Source organism: Amphimedon queenslandica, unplaced genomic scaffold (assembly GCF_000090795.2).
Source record: "Amphimedon queenslandica unplaced genomic scaffold, v1.1 AMPQUscaffold_13391, whole genome shotgun sequence".
NCBI lineage: Eukaryota > Metazoa > Porifera > Demospongiae > Haplosclerida > Niphatidae > Amphimedon > Amphimedon queenslandica.
The window spans coordinates 184,881-208,455 of NW_003546373.1; the positions used below are offsets into that span (position 1 = coordinate 184,881).

The 23,575-nt window shown below is 35.3% G+C and overlaps 4 protein-coding genes across 7 annotated transcripts in view; 3 read left to right on the forward strand and 1 right to left on the reverse strand.

Annotated features, from left to right (window-relative positions):
- The window catches only part of LOC100638553 (unconventional myosin-Ie), a gene marked incomplete at its 3' end in the record, with an annotated part of 13,656 nt that extends 1,899 nt beyond the window's left edge, over nucleotides 1-11,757 (reverse strand). Inside the window, exons 1-24 of the mRNA XM_019996969.1 lie at nucleotides 11,602-11,757; nucleotides 11,417-11,542; nucleotides 10,315-10,404; nucleotides 9,956-10,138; nucleotides 9,755-9,844; nucleotides 9,597-9,674; nucleotides 9,317-9,401; nucleotides 9,156-9,259; nucleotides 8,287-8,419; nucleotides 7,806-8,002; nucleotides 7,245-7,325; nucleotides 7,017-7,187; nucleotides 6,606-6,692; nucleotides 6,203-6,286; nucleotides 5,244-5,329; nucleotides 5,040-5,121; nucleotides 4,569-4,675; nucleotides 3,955-4,053; nucleotides 3,333-3,477; nucleotides 2,800-2,914; nucleotides 2,484-2,594; nucleotides 1,390-1,508; nucleotides 527-612; nucleotides 79-228 (exon numbers count right to left, since the gene is read on the reverse strand). Coding sequence (XP_019852528.1) covers nucleotides 79-228; nucleotides 527-612; nucleotides 1,390-1,508; nucleotides 2,484-2,594; nucleotides 2,800-2,914; nucleotides 3,333-3,477; nucleotides 3,955-4,053; nucleotides 4,569-4,675; nucleotides 5,040-5,121; nucleotides 5,244-5,329; nucleotides 6,203-6,286; nucleotides 6,606-6,692; nucleotides 7,017-7,187; nucleotides 7,245-7,325; nucleotides 7,806-8,002; nucleotides 8,287-8,419; nucleotides 9,156-9,259; nucleotides 9,317-9,401; nucleotides 9,597-9,674; nucleotides 9,755-9,844; nucleotides 9,956-10,138; nucleotides 10,315-10,404; nucleotides 11,417-11,542; nucleotides 11,602-11,604 — 2,612 coding nt within the window. The remainder of the gene's footprint in view (nucleotides 1-78; nucleotides 229-526; nucleotides 613-1,389; nucleotides 1,509-2,483; nucleotides 2,595-2,799; nucleotides 2,915-3,332; nucleotides 3,478-3,954; nucleotides 4,054-4,568; nucleotides 4,676-5,039; nucleotides 5,122-5,243; nucleotides 5,330-6,202; nucleotides 6,287-6,605; nucleotides 6,693-7,016; nucleotides 7,188-7,244; nucleotides 7,326-7,805; nucleotides 8,003-8,286; nucleotides 8,420-9,155; nucleotides 9,260-9,316; nucleotides 9,402-9,596; nucleotides 9,675-9,754; nucleotides 9,845-9,955; nucleotides 10,139-10,314; nucleotides 10,405-11,416; nucleotides 11,543-11,601) is intronic.
- A 126-nt stretch (nucleotides 11,758-11,883) lies between these two features.
- Nucleotides 11,884-18,468, forward strand: LOC100638682 (uncharacterized). The gene is made up of 8 exons (XM_019996978.1): nucleotides 11,884-12,088; nucleotides 13,125-13,205; nucleotides 14,114-14,230; nucleotides 14,608-14,664; nucleotides 15,261-15,805; nucleotides 15,918-15,984; nucleotides 16,642-16,771; nucleotides 17,493-18,468. Exons 1-8 carry the CDS (start codon nucleotides 12,023-12,025, stop codon nucleotides 18,185-18,187), a joined length of 1,758 nt encoding a protein of 585 aa, XP_019852537.1. The 5' UTR covers nucleotides 11,884-12,022; the 3' UTR covers nucleotides 18,188-18,468.
- Nucleotides 18,469-18,805: 337 nt separating this feature from the next.
- LOC100638045 (cytochrome c oxidase subunit 5A, mitochondrial-like) lies at nucleotides 18,806-21,331 on the forward strand. Of its 2 annotated transcripts, none has more exons than XM_011405858.2 (3): nucleotides 18,806-18,962; nucleotides 19,174-19,548; nucleotides 21,161-21,331. In XM_011405858.2, exons 1-2 carry the CDS (start codon nucleotides 18,875-18,877, stop codon nucleotides 19,524-19,526), a joined length of 441 nt encoding a protein of 146 aa, XP_011404160.1. In that variant the 5' UTR covers nucleotides 18,806-18,874; the 3' UTR covers nucleotides 19,527-19,548; nucleotides 21,161-21,331. The 2 variants fall into 2 exon arrangements, with proteins under 2 accessions (XP_011404160.1, XP_003386898.1); XM_003386850.3 differs by having other exon boundaries at nucleotides 18,807-18,962; nucleotides 19,174-19,552.
- A 59-nt stretch (nucleotides 21,332-21,390) lies between these two features.
- The window catches only part of LOC105312879 (neurogenic locus protein delta-like), a 12,062-nt gene continuing 9,877 nt past the window's right edge, over nucleotides 21,391-23,575 (forward strand). Inside the window, exons 1-7 of one of the 3 annotated variants that reach the window (XM_019996976.1) lie at nucleotides 21,392-21,493; nucleotides 21,533-21,841; nucleotides 21,891-22,206; nucleotides 22,254-22,550; nucleotides 22,878-23,050; nucleotides 23,161-23,322; nucleotides 23,388-23,560. In XM_019996976.1, the coding sequence (XP_019852535.1) occupies nucleotides 21,458-21,493; nucleotides 21,533-21,841; nucleotides 21,891-22,206; nucleotides 22,254-22,550; nucleotides 22,878-23,050; nucleotides 23,161-23,322; nucleotides 23,388-23,560 (1,466 nt within the window). In that variant the 5' untranslated portion in view covers nucleotides 21,392-21,457. Of the gene's footprint in view, nucleotides 21,494-21,532; nucleotides 21,842-21,890; nucleotides 22,207-22,253; nucleotides 22,551-22,877; nucleotides 23,051-23,160; nucleotides 23,323-23,387; nucleotides 23,561-23,575 lie in introns of all 3 variants that reach the window. The other 2 variants (XM_019996977.1, XM_019996975.1) reach the window with 2 other exon arrangements.

The following is a 23,575-nucleotide window of genomic DNA, read 5'->3' on the forward strand; positions in this document are numbered from 1 at the left end:
ACAGAGACTTTTAAATTTTGAAAATAAAGTACAAGTATAAAAAAATATACATGCTTTTAAAAGTCAAGTATCACTCACTTGTTGTTGAATTGGAACTTCAATTGGTTTTGCGTTAAGTGTTTATATTTCTCAGAGAGGAGAGTCAGGAATTCAGTTTTAAGAACAGACTCCAGGACTGAATCAAAATCATTAGCAACATGAATCACAAAGAAATCATCTTGCAAGGGACTGAGAGAAAAGAAAGAGAAGAGAAAGTTAACGAATAAAAGCACCAACTTGTACTTTAAATTGGTGGTGTGCTTATCAAGCAACCAACCGCCAAAATAAAATGTCATTTTGCTTCATCTTAAGTACATGTATGCTCAATGACAAATGGTCATTAACATAAAGTCCACCAAATACAAAATTTATCAAATACATGTAATTATGACTCCTGTCAATATTTCCAGTTGTACAGTAAGTATACATTTACATACAAAATGAAGTCCATATTGAAGTTGATAATGATTATTATTATAATAATTACCTCATAGATACAGCTGTTATTGTCTCAAGTGGAAGTTTCCTCTTCACAACTTCAACAAACTGACCTTTATGTGATCCCTTCTTTATCTATCAAAAAATAAAAGAATAACTCTAACTCAAATAATACTTAACATAAATTTAATTTTACTAGACGAATGTAAAACATTAAAGGGGCGAGCCTAAGCAAGCAAAGCAATGTACATATAATAAATTTTAACAGACTAACAATACTCAGTCTCATGCATGAATTGATTGAACTTAAGCAGCTCAGAACTTGGAGTGTAGTGTAGTTCTTCATCTACCTTTGTAATCAATGCATGAAGTTTTGCAATTAAAGATAGCTACTGTAGAAGCAGTCACTGCACAAATGATAAGGTTAGATAGGCAACTGTAGCAATGTAGTCCAAGTTAGTTCAGGCTGTGACTGACATTCACTTAATCAGAGTCATTCACATGAATGTTTTAACAAGATGGCATATCTGCTTTCTTTTAACATCCATTTCTGCATCTGGACAGTAGTACAGACTGTACAGTAAGTCCAGTCAATTAATAATGTCAACAAAAACAAGTTTCATAGTTACTTTATTGCATCTATAACCTGATATAGCTGTTGGAGAAGCCTTTGAACAGAATTTCTGTCTTATTTTGCTGCTAGAAAACTTATGACTTCTTTCCGTGTGTTGGTCGCCATTTTATTTTATTGTGGCCACTCCCACTTTTAATGAAATATTGAAAACTGAATTTACATTGTATATTGCATTGTTAATGCATAGCATCTATCGTACGTGTACAGACAAACATACTTGTCTCATTTATGTGGGGCTCACTCAGGCTCGCCACAATTATTTCATTTTGTTTGCTTACTTTTTCCCTACCAATGAGGTACACAAATTGTGCTGACAGTAGAAGATCTCTTTTGGTGCATTTGAATCGTCTGTCGTATTTATTGACAGTTTGGGCAAACTCTATCCTCTCACGTTTACCTAATAAAGAAATAAATAAATAAATAAATAAATATTAATTAAAGTTGGGTCAGACATGAGGCAATAACAATTACAGTTGTATTAATACAATAATACATTCCTTGCATTGTTACCAAATCCGTGACATGCAAAAACCAATTTGCTATATGTACATGTACTTTTTACATGGCCATAACTTGAAAACCTTAAGTTGGAACAAAAATCTGACGCACGCACGCATGCACACACACACACAAAAACAAACACACAGCATAAGGACATTCTATATAGCATAAGGACATCAATATGTATCAGAAAATGTAATAAAATTTGGTGTCATTTCGGAGCCATTTTTTAGAAAAAACCATGGGCTATAGCCTTGGGTATTTTTCAGAATTTTGGCGTTTTCTTGAAATGGCCATAACTTAATAATTTTAAGCTGGAATTAGCTCAAACTTTCTACACAGCATAAGGACATCAATATTTATCAGAAAATGTAATAAAAATTGGGGTGATTTCGGAGCCATTTTTTGAAAAAACCATGGGCTATATCTTGGGTATTTTTCAAAAATTGGCTCTTTTAAAAAAATGCTCATAACTCGAAAAATATTTGTCAGAATTAACTCAAACATTTTACAGCACATTAGGACATCAATATATATCAGAAAATGTAAGAAAAAATTGGAATGATTTTCGGGTCATTTTTTGGAAAAAAACATGGTGTAATTTAATGTGTTACTGTATCTTTTTGTATGAGATTTGAGGGTGATGACCTGATTTAAATGGGCTAAATAGCCTTGGGTATTTTTTAAAAATTGGCTCATTTTTAAAACTCTCATAACTCAAAAATTATTCGTTGGAAACAGCTCAAACTTCCTACATAACAATTTTCTCTTTAAATCACAAAGCCAAACTAAAATCTCCAAACAATATGCTGTACATATTGTTATTGTCAATAAACTGAAACAAAACAATAAACTGAAAGTAAAGACTCACCAACAAGAGCACGTAGGGCAGGATCATCAGCAAACCCAAGATAATCACCAACAAAATTCCTATTAATACTCAACCTCTTCCTCTCCTTCTTATTCAACAATATATCAGACGCTACAGAGAATTAAGAGTTACAAGTGTGATGTATTGAATATATGAATGTACATGTACATACATGTATAGTACAATGTGTATGCATTTATGTATTGCATGTACATGTACATGTACATGTACATGTACATGCATGTACATGTATGTGAAAAGTGTAGTACATGTAGTTTATATTCATTGGTTATTGCATTTGAGTGTATTTAATTACCTCTTTCCTTCAGTGTCTGGTAGTACTGGTCTGACCGGTGACGACGCCATGCCTTCTGGATCCTACGAGCATAAGCATCATACTTCCTCTCTCTGAGCTCCTCCAATAAGAATAACTAGAAAATAATAATAATAATAATAATGATAATTAATTTAATTTTAAACTGAGGACAATGGATGAATAAAAGAGAATGAAGAAGATTACCATATAAAGCTGGTAATTTTGGTGAATTTGGCATTTTAATAGCTATTCACCAAAAATAAAACCCATAATTTCGAACTTTTCTGTTCATGCTCCATGACACATGGCCACAAATTCACCAAATTAAAACCAGCTAAAATATCAAAAATTTAGCATTTTACCAAAATTTTATCCCTCCAAAATCACCAGCTATACCATAAGCCACAATAAAAAATAACAAAAATTAAAAAAAGATGGAAAAGAGAGAAGAGTAAAAATAGAAAGAAAGAGGGGGAGGAATAAAATTAAATAAAAAGAGAATAGTAGCTATTTCAAATAGTGCCAATACTCACTGATTCAGGACTCTTAATAAACACTTTAGTCTTGCCCAGCTGCCACTGGTCCGGCTCCATGTTGACTGACATCATCAAGTGCCGTATACCATCCTGGACTGGACCAGTCCAACGAGGATAAGTCTCAGGAGTTAGTAATGCATACCTACACATGGACAGAATGAACAACTGTATACACAGTATCTACTGTATATCTACATGTACATGTAGTCTAGTACACATACATGTACAATAATATGTATATATACACATGTACATGTAATTGAATAATATGTACATGTACATGTACATGTAATATGTACATTGTACATACATGTATGCAGTTCCATCTTTCTAAAAGTGATAGTGGATGGGTACATAACTATAATGTACATGTGCATGTATTTTGCCTTAAAAGTTTTGTTTATACACATAAGAAAATTTTGCAAAAAATTACAGAAAAACTAAAAAAAAATCCAACTACTGGAATTAGAAATTAGTCTGAAAAATGCCCTACTACTAAATGCAAGTACATGTACATGTACATGTGAAACGACTGCAGTTTAGGACAATACTTAATGCACACATAAATGTAAATGTACATGTAAATGTATGTACATGATGTACATGAACATGTGTGTACCTTCTTAAGAATTTAGCAAACTCTCTTCTGAAGGCATAGCCTGCTCTTCTGACTCTGATATTCTCCTTAAGACCAAGATACTCAACTTGATGTCTTACCCTAACAGAGAGAGAGAGAGAGAGAGAGAGAGAGAGAGAGAGAGAGAGACAGACAGACAGACAGACAGACAGACAGACAGAATAATAAAGAAGGAACAAAACAATTAAAGGAAATAGATAAAAGAGAAGGGAAGAAGGAAGAGAGAACAGGGAAAGGGAATAAGAGTATAAACAATAAACAACACTAAAGTACAACATTGTGTACATGTACAGACAAAGAACATGAATAGAACTATACATTGAACACTCATTGTTGGATCTAAATAAATTTTGGAAGACTAGTCAAACTAAAAACAAATTTTGGGAGGATATAGTCTAACTAAAAATGGAGACTTAAGGAGATTTCAGGAGACTTACTTAGGTCAAATGTGGGAAGCCAAAATCTCTTAAGATCTAACTGTGACTATAATTTTATACACATCTTTATATTTTCATACATTTCTATACATGTACATGCATGTAGTATACACATGTACATGGTATGCATGTATAATGTACATGTACATATAAGTGTACCTGTCTTCCTCCCAGTCGTGAGGTTTCTTTGTCTCGTTTGGTTTAATGCAACGAATATAATGAGGAGTACACTTCATTAGACGACCAACAAGATCATTGGCTTGAGTCTAAATAAAATGAAGAAATTGAGAAAGAAGAAAGGGAAATGAAATTAAAATGTAAATGATTGAGAGGTAGGGACTAGGGAGAAGGATACATACATGTAGAAGTGATAAAAATACAATGTACCAGTGTTTTTGATAAGTGAATTAATCCAGTTTGCTATTGGCCCACAATTACAATGTCATTTTGGGTCAATTTGCTCAAGAAATTCCCAAAATATAAACATTAACTCAGCTATTTTTTATTAAAGCAAAAAAACAGTGATTTGGTTTAAAATGTGAGCAAATTTGATATTAACGCAAAATCCAATTTCTTATCAAAAACCATGAAACACAGTAACATAGTGTGTACATGTACATTACAATGTACCTTAATCTTGCTACCAGCAGTAGTTGGCCTGGTTTTCTTATCAGGACTGATATCATCAGGAAACAATGAACGAATGAACTGACTATATAACATAAATATTAATACATTAATATATTCTCACATTGACCTGTACATGTACATGTACATGTACATGTATATGTATATGTACATGTACATGTATATAGTGTATCATTATTTACTAACTTTTGGCTGGCCTGCATCAACTCAATACAATCCTTGAATAATACATCTCTGTTCTTCTCACAGAATCCATTACAATCGTATGTTACCTAAACAAAGCAATGTATGTATTTAAACTGAGGGGGAAATTATCAATATTGAGCAAGGGGAAATTCTGTAGTAAATATACTAATGGGGGGTTGTGCATAAACACACACTCTGTGTCTTTAAATGGGAGCTCCACACAATATATGTACATTATTTCTACAAATAAAGATTATCAAAAATTAGCTATCGGATATTGGCCTAATACAACAAAGTGATAGTAGTTTAAAAGTATAAGCAAACATGCCCATATCACAGAGTTGATAATATACATGTATATACTATACTGTAATTTAGTACTTTTAGTATCAATTAATAGCATGTACATGTATATGTATAACAAATAACATATGCAGTTGGACATCAAAATTTTACGATCATTTTGCTCAATTTTCTGACCTCTGTGTTGTTCTACCATTTTGTATGAACAACTTAATTTTTGAAATAATTATTCTAAATAATCATTAAAAGCAATTTAAAGTCATAACATGTCCAACCACAGGGTTTCCCACAAAGCATTGAGCTGACAAGCACTACAATACAGTACATGGCATTTGGAGCAACTTTGAAAATTCATAAAAAATCCAAACTTCATTGTAATCAGCTCAAAGTTGATACACAACATAAGGACATGTATATGTATCAGAAAAAATTATAAAAATGGAGATTTCCCTCCTTGCCATTTTTGACAAAATTTGGCCATTTAACCTGTACTATATAGTACAGGGACTTAAGCAATGATCAAATTAAGCAATGTTCATGAAGACACAATGTCTAGCATGTAATTACAGGCCCTGCAGCATTACATGCATGTACAGTACATGTACATGTACATGGAAATAAATTAGTGTGTGTATACTACATTAATGTACATGTACCTTCCCAGCGTAATGCTGAATAGTGAATCCTCCACTGAAACCAACATAATACTCCTTACCAGGCAATGGCTCACCACCTAATTTCTGCAACAAATAAATAAATAAATACAGTATAGTGGTTATATTTCACTGGTAATAAATTTTGCGAATTTCACGTTTTCATTAAATTTGCGAAATTAAATTCCACAAAAGAGGCGTGGCACACTAGTAAAAATGGCTGCAGAAGGTAAGATTCGCAAAAATTTATACCAACAAAATAAAGCCCCTATACGGTAATCAAGAGTACATTAATATTAATACAATATTAGTGATTTCTTGGAGGAACTAATCATTACATGTCAAAGATATTAACATCATTATCCCAACACCTTATACATGTACATGTGCATTGACTATGGATTACTTCAACGAGTTTAATGTCAGCTCCTTCGGACTGGCCGTGCATCTGGAAACAAATGTCATCCAATATGGACATGATGCCAGGTGGACGCTAAATAATAAAATAATGATAATAATTATAACAATTTAATTATTAATATTTAGTATATACATGTACATGTAGTAGTAATAGAACTAATAATACATGTACTTTTATTCAGATTTTTTCTACAGTTTTTCTTTAATAATAATAACATAATATTCTTGTCAATTTACATGTACATCCTTCTTAGTTTTTTGTGTCTTAATTAACTTTTTCCAACTTTCAATTATAACTTACAAAATAATTAATATTGTTTACTTTTCATTGCTGATAATACATGTACATGTATGACAGCAATGATAAAATAATAATAATAATAACAATAAATCTTACTTTGCTCTCCACCAGTTCACAGACTATCTTGTTATTAAAGTAATCAATTGGAGTCCATTTGATCCCCTCAGACACATACTCTTCTTGCTCGGCCTTCAAAGTCAGCTCAATAAAGATCTGCTGTAGCTTCTCATTCACAAAGTTAATGCAAAACTGCTCAAATCCGTTTTTCTATAAAAAGAATGGAGGATTAATTATTATTAAGAAATAATGGTAGTTGAAGCTTACCATGAATATCTCAAAGCCGTAAATGTCAAGAACACCAATATTAATATCCAATCCATCTTTCTTCATGGCAGTGTTGACCATCTACATGTACATGTACATAAAATTGAGAATTAAATTTATAATTTTTCTAGACTATTGCATGCAAATTATGTGTACATGTATGTCCTGTATGTGTTGTATACGGGAGATGTATGTATTATGTAACATTATATAAACACATGTTTTCTTAATGTGTAAATTCACTTTCAATTATAACTGCCTCTCATTTCATTAAAACAACTAAATTAATGTACATGTACATGTACATGCATGCACAGCTGCAACCTAAGTATAAAAATATTGTAGCTAGCAAAAACTATCAAGGAGAGAATTCTCCATAAACACAGCTATAACCTAATTAATATACATGTACATGTACAACTATAGAACATGTACTAAGTAGCATGGTATCATTTATATTCTAGTGAATGAGACATGCAACATTATAAGGATAAAGAGGGACTGGAGGAAGAGAGAGGGATACTCTTAAACAACAGCTGGGGTCTAAATCAAGATCCTTGCCTTCACAAGCCAATCAAAGAGACGAGAGTAGAGTGTCTTTGAGAGAGCATCACGAGTATAACAAGCCTGCTCAACGTTCAATTGGACACGAATAGACTCCGTCTTTCCTCCCCATTTACTGTCCATTATACGACCGGTGAGTTTCTCTTGTAGAGCTGCTGGCTCAACACCCAATAAATAAGCAGGGAACTGTAGGACTGATGAGGGTGAGTGGGGGAGAGAGGGAGAGGGGAGGGAGGGAGGGAGAGAGGGGGGAGGGAGGGAAGGAGGGAGGGAGGGAGAGGGAGAGAGAGGGAGGGTGGGAGAGATAGAGGGAGGGAGGGAGAGGGAGGAAAAGAGTGAGAGAGAGGGAGGGAGGGAGGGGGAGAGAGAGAGAGAGAGAGAGAGAGCACAATATACCAACAAAAAGAAAGCAGATAATGATAGTATAAAAAGGGGGAAAGAAAACTGAACAATAACAATGATTGTCTATACAACTCACATCCATCATCTTCAGGTACAGCATAGTTTCCCTTTTCAGTGAAAGAAATGTTTCCCAAGTGCATAATACCAGCAACAATATTGAAGACATCACCTTGCCTGTCACCAACAATACCCATCACCTCCATAGCATGCTGTGTCATAATAAAAAATACATGTAATATAATAAATATTAACAATGATGAAAACCTACAGTACATGTACATGTACATGATTAAAAAAATAATGATTTATACTCTTAACACTTAGTATACTGTATAAATAAGACATAGTGGTTGGTTAATGAATATTATTTTAACAATTAGACTAACATCAAGTGATGATAGTGAATCACTATACAAAACTAAGTGTAAAATTTCTGTCATCCTATATACACTGTACTTATAACAATAATGTACATGTAGAGTTGTAGCTGACAAATTTAAAAGAAGGAAACTCAAGTATTATGATACTACACGTGTACATGTACATACATTATTATGCATAATAATAAATAATATTCTAATTCCATTTTATAATATCAGTCAATAGTTAGTCAATTCACATCAAAGCAGGAAATCCCATCAACAACCCTAATGTACCATTGGTATCAATAATCCAACTTTATTTGTTGATTTACACAAACAATAAGACAACAACTAAAATGTATATTTTAGACAGTTCTTTTTTTATAATTACTTGCTAAATAGCAATTAGACCAATTACACACACTTGTAGACAATATACATGTATACATGTACATGTACAGTAGGACTATATCATTATGATGTGTATAAATGTATATGTACATGTACATGTGTAGATAAGATATTATACTGGGATGGTTATTATTAATATTGTGTTGATAAACTTTGTGTCATTTTGGCATACCAGCGTGTCTTGGAATTCCTTCTTGTCATCGATCCCGTCCACAGTGTAAGTACCAGTCTGATTCAGGTACCAGTAATAGTCAACATTGGCTACACCAAGACCCTCTACATATACACAAAGACACATAAATACTTATCGTATCTGATATTGATATCTCTTGCCTCTCATGTCATCATCAGCTCCAGAAATTAGTTGATAAAAAATGTGAAAGCTTCTTTCTCCTTCATTTTGACTCACAACACGTGACTAAGGAATAAAAAAAGAACAAAAATAAATATACATGTACATGTACATACAATGTATGTGTACATGCACATACATGTATATGTACATGAATAGAAATATGAATATAAGAGGAAGAAAGGAAGAGAAATATGAATAAGGAGAAGAATTACAGGATAAAGGAGTAATGTATGAAAATGGCCGGGGGAGTGGACTCACCTTCTCCAAAAGGAACTGGTTGATTTTGCCACCTCTTGGCTCTCCACCTCTTGTGAACTGAATCTCAACGTATTTACCCTAAAAACAAAGGATACCCATAATCAACACACACACCCTCATGTACATATATGTACATGTACAGTACATGTACAACTCACAAATCTTGATGAGTTATTGTTCCTGACAGTCTTTGCATTACCAAATGCCTCCAGTAAAGGATTAGACTCCAAAATAACTTCCTTGACTCTCTACAAGTGAATGAATGATGAAATAATTATCAGAAGATTAATAATAACACTGTTCCTTATTAAGTCACAATAGTCATTATTATCCTTATTAGTTCATTACAGTGTATCTACCTGTACATCCTGTCCACCACCAGATACCTTAGCAATGTACCCCATTATGAACTTGGCAGCAACAGTCTTACCAGCCCCACTCTCCCCACTGATGATGACACACTGACTCTCATTCTCTATCAACATGTTCCTGTACATGTCATCTGAGAGTGCATATATGTGGGGAGGATTTTCATAAGCCGCCTATAAAAACAAATATTAATATATATATATACATGTATAATATATATATACATGTACATTTCTTAATCTTTATCAATAATCAATGTGATCAAAGTTGTATTGATACAAAGTATTATGTACGCAATCGAAAAATTGATTATCCACCACTTGATAAATAAACACATTAATTTACTTACAGCTCCTTGATAAATCTCTACTTCCCTGTCAGTAAAGTAAGGCATTTGCTTGAAAGGATTCACTGAGATCAGTACAGGCCCAATGTAGGTCTGTACAAAATTAATAGAGTCAAGAAAAAAAAACAATGCAACAAAAACCAGTAAATACACATGTACATGTACATATACATGTATGTATATGTATATATATATATATATATATATATATATATATATATATATATATATATATATAGAGTAATGACAACAAATGTAGTATCTTTTTGGCAGCTCTGCCAATGTTGTGTAATAAGATCTACATTCTATACTGTACATGCATGATTGAATGTTAGGAGTGTAGCATAGAAACAATGTCAAATTGTAATCTCTTGCCCGTGATTTCCTCATAAAAGCTAACATAGTGGGAACAAGCAACAGACAACTGCCAGTAATACTAAGAGGAGTCTATTACACAAACACAAGGTACAGGTACACTACAGAATACATGCCACCAACTCCACAAGATATACATAACATGCACATGTACTTTAGAGTCAAAATAAACAATGTAATGTCTCCATTATCATGTACATGTATTGAAGGATGCCAGTTGGGTAATGGGCTATGCCTATTTGACCAAGCACCTGGTTATCACCACAAACCCAATATGGTATAGATCACTACTCTTTATTCTTCCCATACATAGCTATATAAAATACTAATATACACACATGAATGAGTTAAAATACATTTGTAAATCTAAGTCAATAATAAATATATTTCTTATACAAAATGATAAGTTTATAATAAAAGAGAGTATTCATTGTTATTATTAAAAACAATTGTGCGATTCGGTACGGCCGGTAACCGGTTTTATAATCAACAGATACACTGAGGGAATTGCTATAGAGGGCAATGAAGTAAACATAGGGCAATGATAATGATAACACTCCTAATCACTGATCATCATCATAATATTCACTACCAACACTGAACCTAACACACAATGGAACAGAAACTACCTTCATTACAAGCATTACTGACAATAAACTATTTGAAAGGATAGATAGTACAGATATTACAGATAGTAGACATGATATATACATGTGGATTGTGTGGATACAAATATGTAGTCATCCATGTATCTCTTTTTAAGATTCTCCACAATCGAGGACTCTTGTATCTTTACTAAAAGAACCATGTCCTCCACACCACTCGACTTCTTGTTCCTACTTTGCCAGTGGTAAGCCTAGTCAAGAGGAGAAATGAGGGAGACAATCATTTAATATGAAATCTCGTTGAACCTACCATTTTCTCTCTTCAGGATAATTTACTCTTGAAGTTAAAAGTAGGTGAGGCCGTTTCAGGATTGTCCTCACTTTCTTGTCCTTTTTAGGCTTGCAGCCACCTCGACAGAAGACACTACACACACCGGCAGTTCCTCAATGACCAATAATTCATAATTTTTAATTTAACTATTACTCCTCCCTAGTTACCGCCCGGATACAGGGAGATCCCCTTGACCACGTGTTCCACCCAGCCACGCCTTCTTTTCGACCACGCCTCGTTCAGCTCCAAGGAATCAGCCACACCTTTTCCTGGTTTATCAGGATATTACCCTATCTTCTCTAAATAAGTCCCTGGTCCACAAGGAAAGACAGACATAAAGAGGTCGTTCAAAGAAGAAAAGAAGCTCTGTTCCTTGTGCTTCGCTTCGCAATAATACAGAATGTCTGGGGGCCTGTCGCTGGATGGCTTGTACTATGGGAAGCTTCCTGTCGTTGGCAAGAGAGATGTAAGCAATATTGGCTTGGCGTGGCTTTAGCATATTTTAGTTAAATTGTTTCATCAGCTAGCCACTGCTAATTATAATCGAAAAGGATTGTTGCAATGAGTGAGAGAGAGAGCTATCATTTTTTGTAATTTGTAGAATAATTATCAAAGTATTTTTTTGCTTCAAAAAAGATGTACTCAATACAAGCCTATAATGTCTCCTAGCCACTTTAATACCTTGCTATATGACATTGTGGTATATCCCTTAGTCTTTCTGCCTTGTTGTGATACTGGATCATGAAACAATGATTACAATCTTTCAAACTATTAGCTGCCATAACCACAACCAATATATACTGTGCATGTATGTGTAATACATGAAGGGCCTACTGACTTGTTTGTTTTATTAGCCCAATGTTCACTTTCTTTATCCTGTATATCATATATTATTCTGTACTGGTCTATTATTAGGGTCGTGTGTACGTGTCACGTATCCCCTCTTCCATGCGTGCAAGCTCATTATGCATATGTGCATTAGTTCTAAAAGCATGTTGTCTCAAAACAAACTGTCTTCAATTTATTTTCAAAAACTGTCCGTGTTGTAAATGGAATGGTTGGATAAACATGTTGTGGTGATAGGGTCTGCTGTCATTCCTTGTAGTTGGGGAACTTGTTTGCTTTATAACTCCCCGTGTATGCATTGCTCAAGATTTTTATACGCTGTTAGAGTTTTGTTGATCTTTAAGTTAAACTTTCACTGTGTGCTATTGAAACGTTGGATTAATAATAGCCTCTTATTGTTGATGTCCTTTTATTGTTGAGTCTTCTCTCTCCCCCTCTCTCTCTCTTTCTTGCAATTGCTATTGTATATTGCTATTGTATTGTTGATGTCCTTTTATTGTTGACTCTTCTCTCCCCCCCCTCTCTCTCTCCCTCTCTCTCTCCCTCTCTCTCTCCCTCTCTCTCTCTCTCTCTCTCTCTCTCTCTCTCTCCCTCTCTCTTTCTTGCAATTGCTATTGTAAAAATATTTCTTTCCCTCTCTTCTCTCCTACTCTCAGTGGCTGTTATATTACATAGAAGTATCAGAGAAGCACTTTCACATATTCGAAGGCAATGAAAATCCATCAAGATCACGAAAGGTGAGTGAGACAGCCATTATTAGCTCACGGGGTCACAATTTATTCCATTGTATCCTGTGGATACATAAACATGCCAAAAATCCCTTGCATCACCGATGTACTGTAACTATGATTGTACTGTAGCTATGAGTGGCTTCTTTTTGTCAATGTGTCTCCATTAACTGTAGGCAATGTAGTCAATGTGTTGTTTTCACTGCCAATAAGGATACACAAAAATCCATTAGCATTGCATTAAAGCCTGTGTTGTTTGTGCCTCTAGTGCTGAGTCTGCTATTGTGATAGGAAGAGTGACTCACATACGCCTAGACACAGTTTCAACTAGAAAAGGAATTATTGAGCAAATTATTCACTTTATTAATAAAACATTATTTCATTTTGGAGCATTCTTATGCAACATTTGTGGGCCCATTTGGCCTAAGATGATTCAATTAATATTGTTTATCCTCGAACCTCACAAGTGCTCTTTGTAGTATTACTAGTGGAGGGTGCCTTTCGCCCACACAAACTGACTCTAATCTCAGAAAATACATTTTAAATTTCCTTTATAGATTTTCCCAAAGTCTTTACATGTAAGTGATGTGTGGGTGATGTGCTTTTATATTTTAGTTGTTGAACCATGAGTTGTTTGCACAAACAATAATGTTGTGTACTAAGATTATAAATACATGTATGTGTACATGTACATTGCATGTAATGGATTCGGTGCTATAATGTAATGTTTCTCTTTTCTCTTCCTTTCCCCTTTCTCTCTCTCTCCCTTCTTCACTCCCTCTCTCTCTCTCTCTCTCTCCCTCTCTCCCTCCCTCCCTCCCTCTCTCTCCCTCTCTCTCTCTCTCTCTCTCTCTCTCTCTCTCTCTCTCCCTCTCTCTTCTTCCCTCCCTCTCTCTCTCCCTCTCCCTCTCCATCAGCATTTACAGAGTTTGGAGATACATAGCTCTGACAGAACTGGAGCAGAAGGCAAAGACAAGAAAAATGATTTTAAATTCTATTACGATAGAGGAAGTGGAGGAAAATACATATTTAAGGTAACCATGGGAGATCAATTATGGCATGAAATTAATACCAACTAACAATCATAATTATCATTAAAAATCTAGTGTACATTTACATGAGTGATGCTACAGTTATTATTATTATTATTACTACTACCAATTTAGTCAATCACAGTCCTTATATGATACGTGTAGGCATGTGCACATGCTGTTCATGCATGTAGGCTGTAGTGGATAGTAATTCTTCTATATATAGTATTGATTATACATGTACTGTACCTTGTGTAACTTCAATGGAACTGTGTAAGATCACAGGAACTCTCCTGTAGTAAAGTGTAGCCATGGGATAGTACATTGTACTTGCATGCAGTTTTATGAGGTTAAATATCATAGCTTCATTTCTTATCTAGTGTCAGAAGCAAGACAAAAGACAATTATGGATTAGTACTTTAGAGAAACTCATTCAAGTAATGATAATATGCATGTATGAGTACTGTCAGTCTATTGTGTTGTTTATATACGAGTACTATCACTTATTGTGTTGTGATAATGCATGAGTGTACAATTGTCAAGTGGCATTAGCTGTTTCATGTATTATTATAGGCAGTTGTTTCAAGTGTCTCCATTGACATTGAAAGTTAATTATGGAAAGAGTAAAGCTTTTTTAGCAACCATTAGGCACTGTGCATGAAGGAAATGAAACCTTAATGTGTTCATTATTGTCCTTTGTGGCCTGATCCACAATGCAAGCTAAGCTTGCCAAGCCTAAATGATTTTAATGGCTTCAGTAAATTATTTTGTGATGTCCAAGAATGAGTGTACACGTGATCAACAAGTTTATTAAGTTATTTTTCCAGAGAAAAGCTAGTACTCAGTCACACACACATACCATAGGATTGCCACCTGATTTTCCAAAGATTATCAATAATGTGTTTGCCTGGTACTAGATTATTTTTCCAGAGAAGAGATAGTACACACATACCATAAGATTGCTTTATTCATTCCAAAAATTATTTATTGCTTTTACTATTCCAAAGATTATCATTTGTCTTTGTCTGTTTAGAAAAGAGATTATTACGAAAGAGGCATACTAAGAGAAGAGAATGACTTCAGTACATCACTACCAACTTCACCGAGTCTCACTGCAGTCGAGGTACCCCAACCGCCCCCTCGCTCAACGACCCTACCCGGCAGCCATCCTCACCACATACAAACAACACCCCCTCCTCCTCCTCATTCGAACAGACACCACAAACGGGACAGTGGATTTGTAAGCGGAACGGGCGTCGTCTCTCAAGGCGGAGGCTACCGTGGCGGGTGTAGTGCCGATGGAGAAATCTGCCACATGAAAAGCAACAGTGGAGATAGCTCTGTGGTCCATAACACAGCTGTTAAGCTCACTAAGCAAAGCAACAGTGCCGATGGGAGCTTCATGCACGGGCAATCGTCACAATCAATAGATGAGGAGGAAGATGATCTGAGTAGATACGACTGGTACTGGGGACCGATGAGTAGAGACGAGTGTGAGAGAAGTCTCAAAGAGAAAGGACAGATCGGGAATTTCGTCGTGAGGAAGAACGACAGAGGAAGCTACATCATGAGTTTCTGGTGAGAAGATGCTAATGTACACAACCAAAAGCATAACAGTTGATGTTTGTGGGTTGGATCTGTGGATGTGCGTTGGCTGGTGTTTGTTGTGAATTGATTATTTCCTTTTTAGGAGAAAAGACGGTGTCCATCATCACAAGATAGCAAAATGTGGCCCTCTTTACAAGTTTGAGAAATCGGTGAGTGTCATTGAATATACGGCACAATAGTACGTGCTGTACGTTGGATATCTTTGTTTAGTTTTGGCAAAAAGAATATCATGATCTTTGTCCAAACAAAAACTACTGCACATTTGTGCATATTTATTTAGTTAACCGATTGCTTTGTGCTCCTTTCAACTTGTTTATATCAAATGAGTAGCTTTTAAGTGGCTCATTATGATAGAGCTAATGACCTTCACCTTTATCCAGTAACAAATGAATATTTCAATATGTACATATTAAGCATTGAGTAGTAGATTATTTTGTGTATAAAGTTAACAGTTTTGGGTCTGTTTGAAGTATTAATGTGAAGGCATGCATACTGTACATGCGTAATACTGTAATTGCATTCGGAACATTCTCGCAATCAGTTACTGTTTGTATAAAATTGTTTGTTGCTTCACTTTCAGTACATAAATCGAATTCATGTGAAATATGTGAACAGTCACATTGTTAGCCTTAACCATGCATACTTATAAGCATAAACTACATACACTGTGTATAGCAATTTATGAATTCGTGTGAAATACATGTATGTGAACAGCTACATTGTTCTACTTGTATGAGCATAACCTACACAGCAATTTATGAATCTGGATTTTCAAAAACTGTTCATTTAATTTTATTTATTTGTAGGCTGTCAATGCTGATGGGATGGGTATACCTGATCTCCTGGACACATACATGAAACACTGTACTGATAAAACAATAGGACCTTATGGAGGAGAGCTCTATCCTACGTATGATCAAGCATGGAACCCACCAGGTAGGATGTTACATGTATGTACACCCATTGATAATCTTCCTTTAATTGTTACACTATTGATTTACATGTTTGCATGTATTGTGTATGTCTTTTTTCTTAAGCTACAAAGCTTAAAGTACATAAAGTACATGTATATACACATGTACCAATACCACTATAACTACATGTACATGTACACCCGTACATTTATCAAGAGTACGTAATGGGGTGGGGTCATGTATTCTTGGATTCATGTAGTAACTTAAATGGCCTTCTTGTCCTGTAGTTTGTGAGCATTTTGAAAAAGGATGTACATGTATTGAAATACAATGTATGATGGCAAATGCTAACATATCACCCCAAATTTTTATTACATTTTCTGATGTACATGTACTGTACATGTATGTGTTGGAAGTCAGAACCACTGTGTACAAAATCATTTTCTTTTATGAAAATGGCCATTCATATTTAGAATCTATATACATGTATACTGTAGAGCTTAAAAATTTGGATTGTTAAAATTTAGCAAATTACATGTAACTCTAAAAGAGGTAATTTTTTTGCAAAATTTTAACCATGTGCATGCTGCTATCAAATTGGAGAATAAAATTTTGACAAAGTGACCTCAGTTTTCTTGTTATGATAGTTAGTGTCAGTTCTATTGTGTCTTGGTTCTGTTGGAATGTCCAATAATTTACTGACAATGCTCTACTGTAAACATCATCTTTTATTCTTTTTTTAGAAATTGATTTCAACAAATTTGGTTCCGTACTTAATCAGCAAATGCAAGCAACTGGAGCAAAGAGACTCTTCAAACCAGGACTGGAGATGGACGGGAACACGTACGGCGGAATGTCACTCAAACAAATAAAAGACGTTATAGACAAGACGGAAGCAAGCAGCAACGAGTCTTTCATACTCCCCAGCGCTGTAAAGACACCATTCCCTGCTCCGGTACCAATAGTAAAACACCCAATAGTCCCAACGACTAGTAAGCAACCAGTAATGCCACCAACTAATAAAACAGGCCCTCCAACTAAACACAAACCATTACCTGCTCCTCCTAAAAAGCCTCCACCAGGATATGTCAACTTATTACCAACTAACTTACCTCCTGCTAATTCAGGCGGACATAACCGGACGCCCAGTACAGATTACAATAGTGAAGAGGAGGAGTATGATGATGATGATCAGGAGGTCTACATTGCTCCGGGTGAGATTGAAGACGAGCACCCAATATATGAGAATCATGGCCCCACTGGCTCGTCGCTCCAACCAAACAGTCCTTATGCTAACGTATCGTATGATAATAACGGAGGAGGCGGGGCACCTGGGGCTGGTGGATTATATCAGAATGTTACTTACGATGGAAAACCTCACACACCCCCACGTCAAATCAAACCAAGTCCTTCACCCAGTAGACCGCGACGCAAGTAAACTTAAAATTGTGCTGATATATTATAGGTATTGGAAAATACTATTTGTGTCCACCTGTGATGTTCTTTTTCTAACACTGACACTATGTGAATGTAATATAACTCTTTGTGTGTGTATGTGCGTGTGTGTATATGATTAATCGTACTATTTATGTGTCTCATTTTTAACCTTTATATTAATTATCATTGTTTTTGCTGATTTTTTGTATTTTGAATAATTTTATTTGTGGTTACATGTCAAGTAATGTTGCTTGCCTTTGCAATGATGAATATTCTACCTAATGGGGCTTTGATCTTGGCGTAATATATAATGGGCATAGTTATGTTATGTATGAGATGGTATGTTGCTGTATTTATGGTTAGAATAAAATAGGAGCTTTTAATGCATTGCTGGATTGAAAAACCTGCTAATTTTAAGTAGCCAGTAAATCTATTAAATAAAGTGAAGCTAGGAGGTGCCACTATTCAAAATATCATGCTCTTACAGTTTTACCATGCATTATTCTTAATTTCAGCAAAATCATAATGGTGAAAATGAATTTCCACCTCATTAGCCACGCCCGAGTACACGACACACCCACGCACGCCCAATTAATTAACCTATTGACCCGAACTGCGCATGCGCAGAACTTTGTTTGGCTCTGAAGATTTCTGTGTCCAGAGTTCTTAGCCTAGGGATTCAGGAGTTATGTCCATGCTCAGTCGTTGGTCTGTCGTCTGGAGAGCAGTAGGAGCTGCGTCTTGTAGGAGAGTAGCCGTCCAGAGGCCAGTAACAGGTACTGCGAAGTGTAGTGAAGCCTTAGTCTCTGCTGTTTTCTTATAGCAACCATTGTATTGTGTTTGCGCCTTTCTACTTGTATAATTTTCACTTTGATGACTCTAAAATAAGTTTTATCCCTGGAGTGACTAATAATGATGCAATACTGTTTATTTTCCCCCAATATCATGGACTTTTCTATTTAATGCCCTCTTCCTCCCCCTCCATAGCAACGCCTTGGAGACGGTTCTCTAGCAGTAAAGAGGTCACCAACATAGATGCAGATGATTTTGACCAGAGATGGGTTGACTATTTTAGCAACAAGGAAATTGATGACTGGGAGCTGAGACAGGGCCTAAACAAGCTCTACGGTATGGATCTTGTCCCTGAACCAAAGATAGTCGTAGCCATGATAGAGGCAGCCCGTCGCCTTAACGATATTGCCATGGCGATCCGTATATTAGAGGCAGTGAAGGAGAAGGCTGCTGGAAATAAGGAGATATATTCTTACATTATAAAAGAGATAAAACCGACTCTTGACGAACTGGGACTAAACACACCAGAGGAACTAGGACTAGCTTAACTTTGACTAACTCATAACTATAGTAGGTGAGGATATTAGTTAATGTAGAAGCTGCATGTGATAGAAGCAGTGAATACATGTTGATTAGCACCCTGAATGAGTCCTTGTACATGTACATGTACATGTATTTGGTTCGGGTTCCCCACAAAGCATGCTAAGTGAGCTAAACAGCATGAGCTTCATGAGCTGACAAGCACTACAATACAGTACATGGCATTTAGAGCAACTTTAAAAATTCATAAAAAGTCTAAATTTGATTGTAATCAGCTCAAAGTTGCTACATAGCACAAGAACATGTATATGTATCAGGAAAAAATATAAAATGGAAAATTTTATCTTAGCCATTTTTGACGAAATTTGGCCTGTGACCAAAGGCTATAGCCTTGTGTCGTTGGCCTGATTTTTGAGCAACTTTAAAAATTCATAAAAAATCCAAATTTGATCAGAATCAGCTCAAAGTTGATGCATAGCATAAGAACATGTATATGTATCAGAAAAAATTATTAAAATGGAAAATTTTCTCTTAGCCATTTTTGATGAAATTTGGCCTGTGACCAAAGGCTATAATAGCCTTGGGTCATTGGCCTGATTTTTGAGCAACTTTAAAAATTCATAAAAAATCCAAATTTGATTGTAATCAGCTCAAAGTTAATACACAACATAAGAACATGTATGTGTATCAGAATAAATTATTAAAATAGAGATTTCTCTCCTAGCCATTTTTGATGAAATTTGGCCTGTGATGGCCCTATTTTTGAGCATCTTTAATAATTCATAAAAATCTAGTTTTGATTGGATTCAGCTCAAACTTTATATGCAAAACAGGAACATGTATATGTATCAGAAAAAATTATAAAAATAGAAAATCTCTCCTAGCGATTTTTCACAAAGTTCTTCGTCTTTTTGTTAAATTTTGGAGCGGCTTAAATTTTTAATAAATCCTGTGAGCATAATATATGTGCCAAAATGCTATGGGGGAAACCCTGCCTTTATACAATTTGATTAAAAATTCTTGAGCTATGTATATGACCATTTGAGCGATAGCCATAGACCAAACAGTACTAATACTGACCTGTGTTGTCATTCCCTTCACAACATGATCTGTGCATTATGTATGAATGTCACTCTTAGATTTGCCTTTGCCAAGTTAAGTATAGCTCTTATGACATTCTAGGTCAGAATCAGATGCATATATTACTGAAATTGAACATTTTAAAGACCATTTTTGTTGTTTTTATTATAACTGGTTGTTTGTTTGTACATTTCCTTGATATCTTTTGCCCTTTATAAAATAGTATCATATATCAGTGAATGACTTCATTTCCTGTATAAGTCACTTATACTCTATTATTACTCAATTCGTCATAATATTATGCATGCATTATCATGTCTTTAAGTTGTTACTCATTTTGCTTGTGCCATTAATGATCTTTCATCAACTGCATGTACAGGAGATTTCGAACAAGAGTAAAATTGGAAATCTACCTTACTTTCTTTATAAGAGAGTAACAGCTACTTAGTTGTTATCCTCAATAAAAAATCACCCACTTGACAAAATAAGCCAACTAAAACTCTTGTTGTATTTGTTTTCTATTGTATTGTGTATTAACTTTTTCTTTTAATTCTTTTTTTAGGTTTTAGTGGACTCAAGATAATATTTACTGTATCGTACACGTAGCTTTATTGTTATTATTATTATCATTATTATTATTACTATGCTGTACAGAAAACGAAGTCACATTTTGTGAGCATGCCTATTTCAGACATTGAATTTAAAGCAGTTAGCAGTTCTTTTTCACTTTAAATGATCTAGATTATAATAGATCCAGTCTATAATACATGTACATGTACCGGTAGTTCTAGGTGGAGCTGATAATTATTGTAAGGTAGTAACCGCCTACTGTCTGAGTGATCTTGCCAGCAAACGTGCCATGGCAATTTGGGCACTTATTCTCTTTCTTTGTGCAGTAAGTTTTATAAAACCTGGGTACCTATAATTCTCTTAGTTTCAACACATCCAGGAAGTCCTGGGAGACTTTGGTCTTCAATTCCAGTTTTATCGATACAGCAACCCTAGCGACCGTAATTTTAATGGGAACTGCTGTGATTTTTGGTGTGATTCTTGTGATACTCTCTTTAAATCACTTTGTCTCAGAAATGGAGGGACTTCTCATTCGGAAACTGGTCATTGTATACAATCTACAGTGGCCAACCCTGGCCGTATTGGTGGCAGCAGTACTAGTGTAAACTTTCGTGGCAGGATTGGAAGTACTCCTAATCCCTTTGACTATACTAGATCTGGAAGTATCCCACAAGTAAAGATACTTTGCCTTTGTAGTGTATATTTTAATGTATTAATGGCAGGCTGGGTTTCAGCTATACTTGGAAGTTTGGGATGATGATACATTCAGCAGTGATGATTTAATAGACAGAATAGTCCTTGATGTGCCTATTCATCCTTTATCAGGAGTATCACGGACTGTGTCTGGTGTATTCAACAGGGTTTCACTTGTATTGAGTTATACTCTGTCATGCAGGCTCAATTATTATGGATCTGACTGTTCAGTCCTCTGTATACCTTATAATGATGACACTAATGGACACTACACTTGCAATAGCACTACTGGAGCAAGGATATGTAGGGACGGCTGGCAGAATGTTGATAATTATTGTAAAGATGGTAAGAAGAGCAAAATTGGTTAACTTAATTTTGTTTATTTTTCACAGTTGCTTGTCACTTAGTCTGTCAATCACCAGGTGGTGAGTGTACGCCTAATGGGGTCTGTACTTGTAGTCCTGGTTGGTCGGGAAACCAATGTGAGGTACCACAGTGTATTGAAGGGTGTGATCCTCCAGGAGGATATTGTATTGAACCATATCAATGCTCGTGTCATAATAATTGGAATGGAAGTCTCTGCAATGAGTCGTCTTGTACTGTTAACTGTAGTTCAATGGGAGGACAATGCCTGGTACCTGATGAGTGTACATGTTTAGCTGGTTATACAGGACCTGCATGTGAAATAGGTATATAACTGGTATTAGTGAAAGTAGAATGAAACCAGAAACAGAAAAAAAACACCAAAACAGCAAACTCCTGATGTCATTTTATTTTGTTAGGAGTCCCCTAGTTAATCCCCAAGGTTGGGTTTAAGGTTTAGGGTTTAGGGTCTACTAGTTTGTTTTTTTGTCCCCTAGTCATAGTCCCATGTCATGTTAAGAGTTCCCTACTTACATCAGGAGTCTCCTAGTTTTTTCTATTCTATTTCTTTCTTTTTCTGGCTTCATTTTGTTTCTTATTTTACTACTATACCCTACATGTAACAGTTTTATAATAATGACTGATATTTATAGATTTACTACCTTGTGATCATCAAATGCCTTGCCTTAAGGAAGGCAATTGCTCTCATGTTGGATCTGATGGTGCATACGTTTGCTCCTGTCCGGTTGGTTACACAGGAACCAACTGTGAAGTTGATATTGATGAGTGTGGTCCTGAACCTTGTTATAACAATGGAACGTGTATTGTAAGTATTATTATGAGTGATAGAAAACAACTTTCAGAGGGAAAGATTAAATAAAGAGATACAGAATGAAATATAAACAAATACAAATTGAAAGTCATATAATTCTATAGGAGGGAGAGCCAGGCAGTTTCAATTGCATTTGTCCCATTGGATGGACAGGTGATTCCTGTGAAGATGAAATCGACTATTGTGAATCCAATCCTTGTATTAACAATGGCACATGTAGCAGCCTAGCAACAGGCCACTATTGCAACTGTACAACTGAGTATGAAGTAAGGATGGGTAGTGTTGAGTACATTGCATTTAGTTATTGCATGTACTCTTGGTTATTGTTTAGGGATTAAACTGTGAATTGCTTGTCAATGCTTGTATGCCGAATCCTTGCAAGAACAATGGCACATGCATCAATCGTATTACCAGCTATTCCTGTGAATGCAGTGAAGGTTTCACTGGCTATAATTGTGAAAATGACACTGTGATAATTATTGAGATGAGTAGCAGTACCACAATGTAAGTCATTATCAG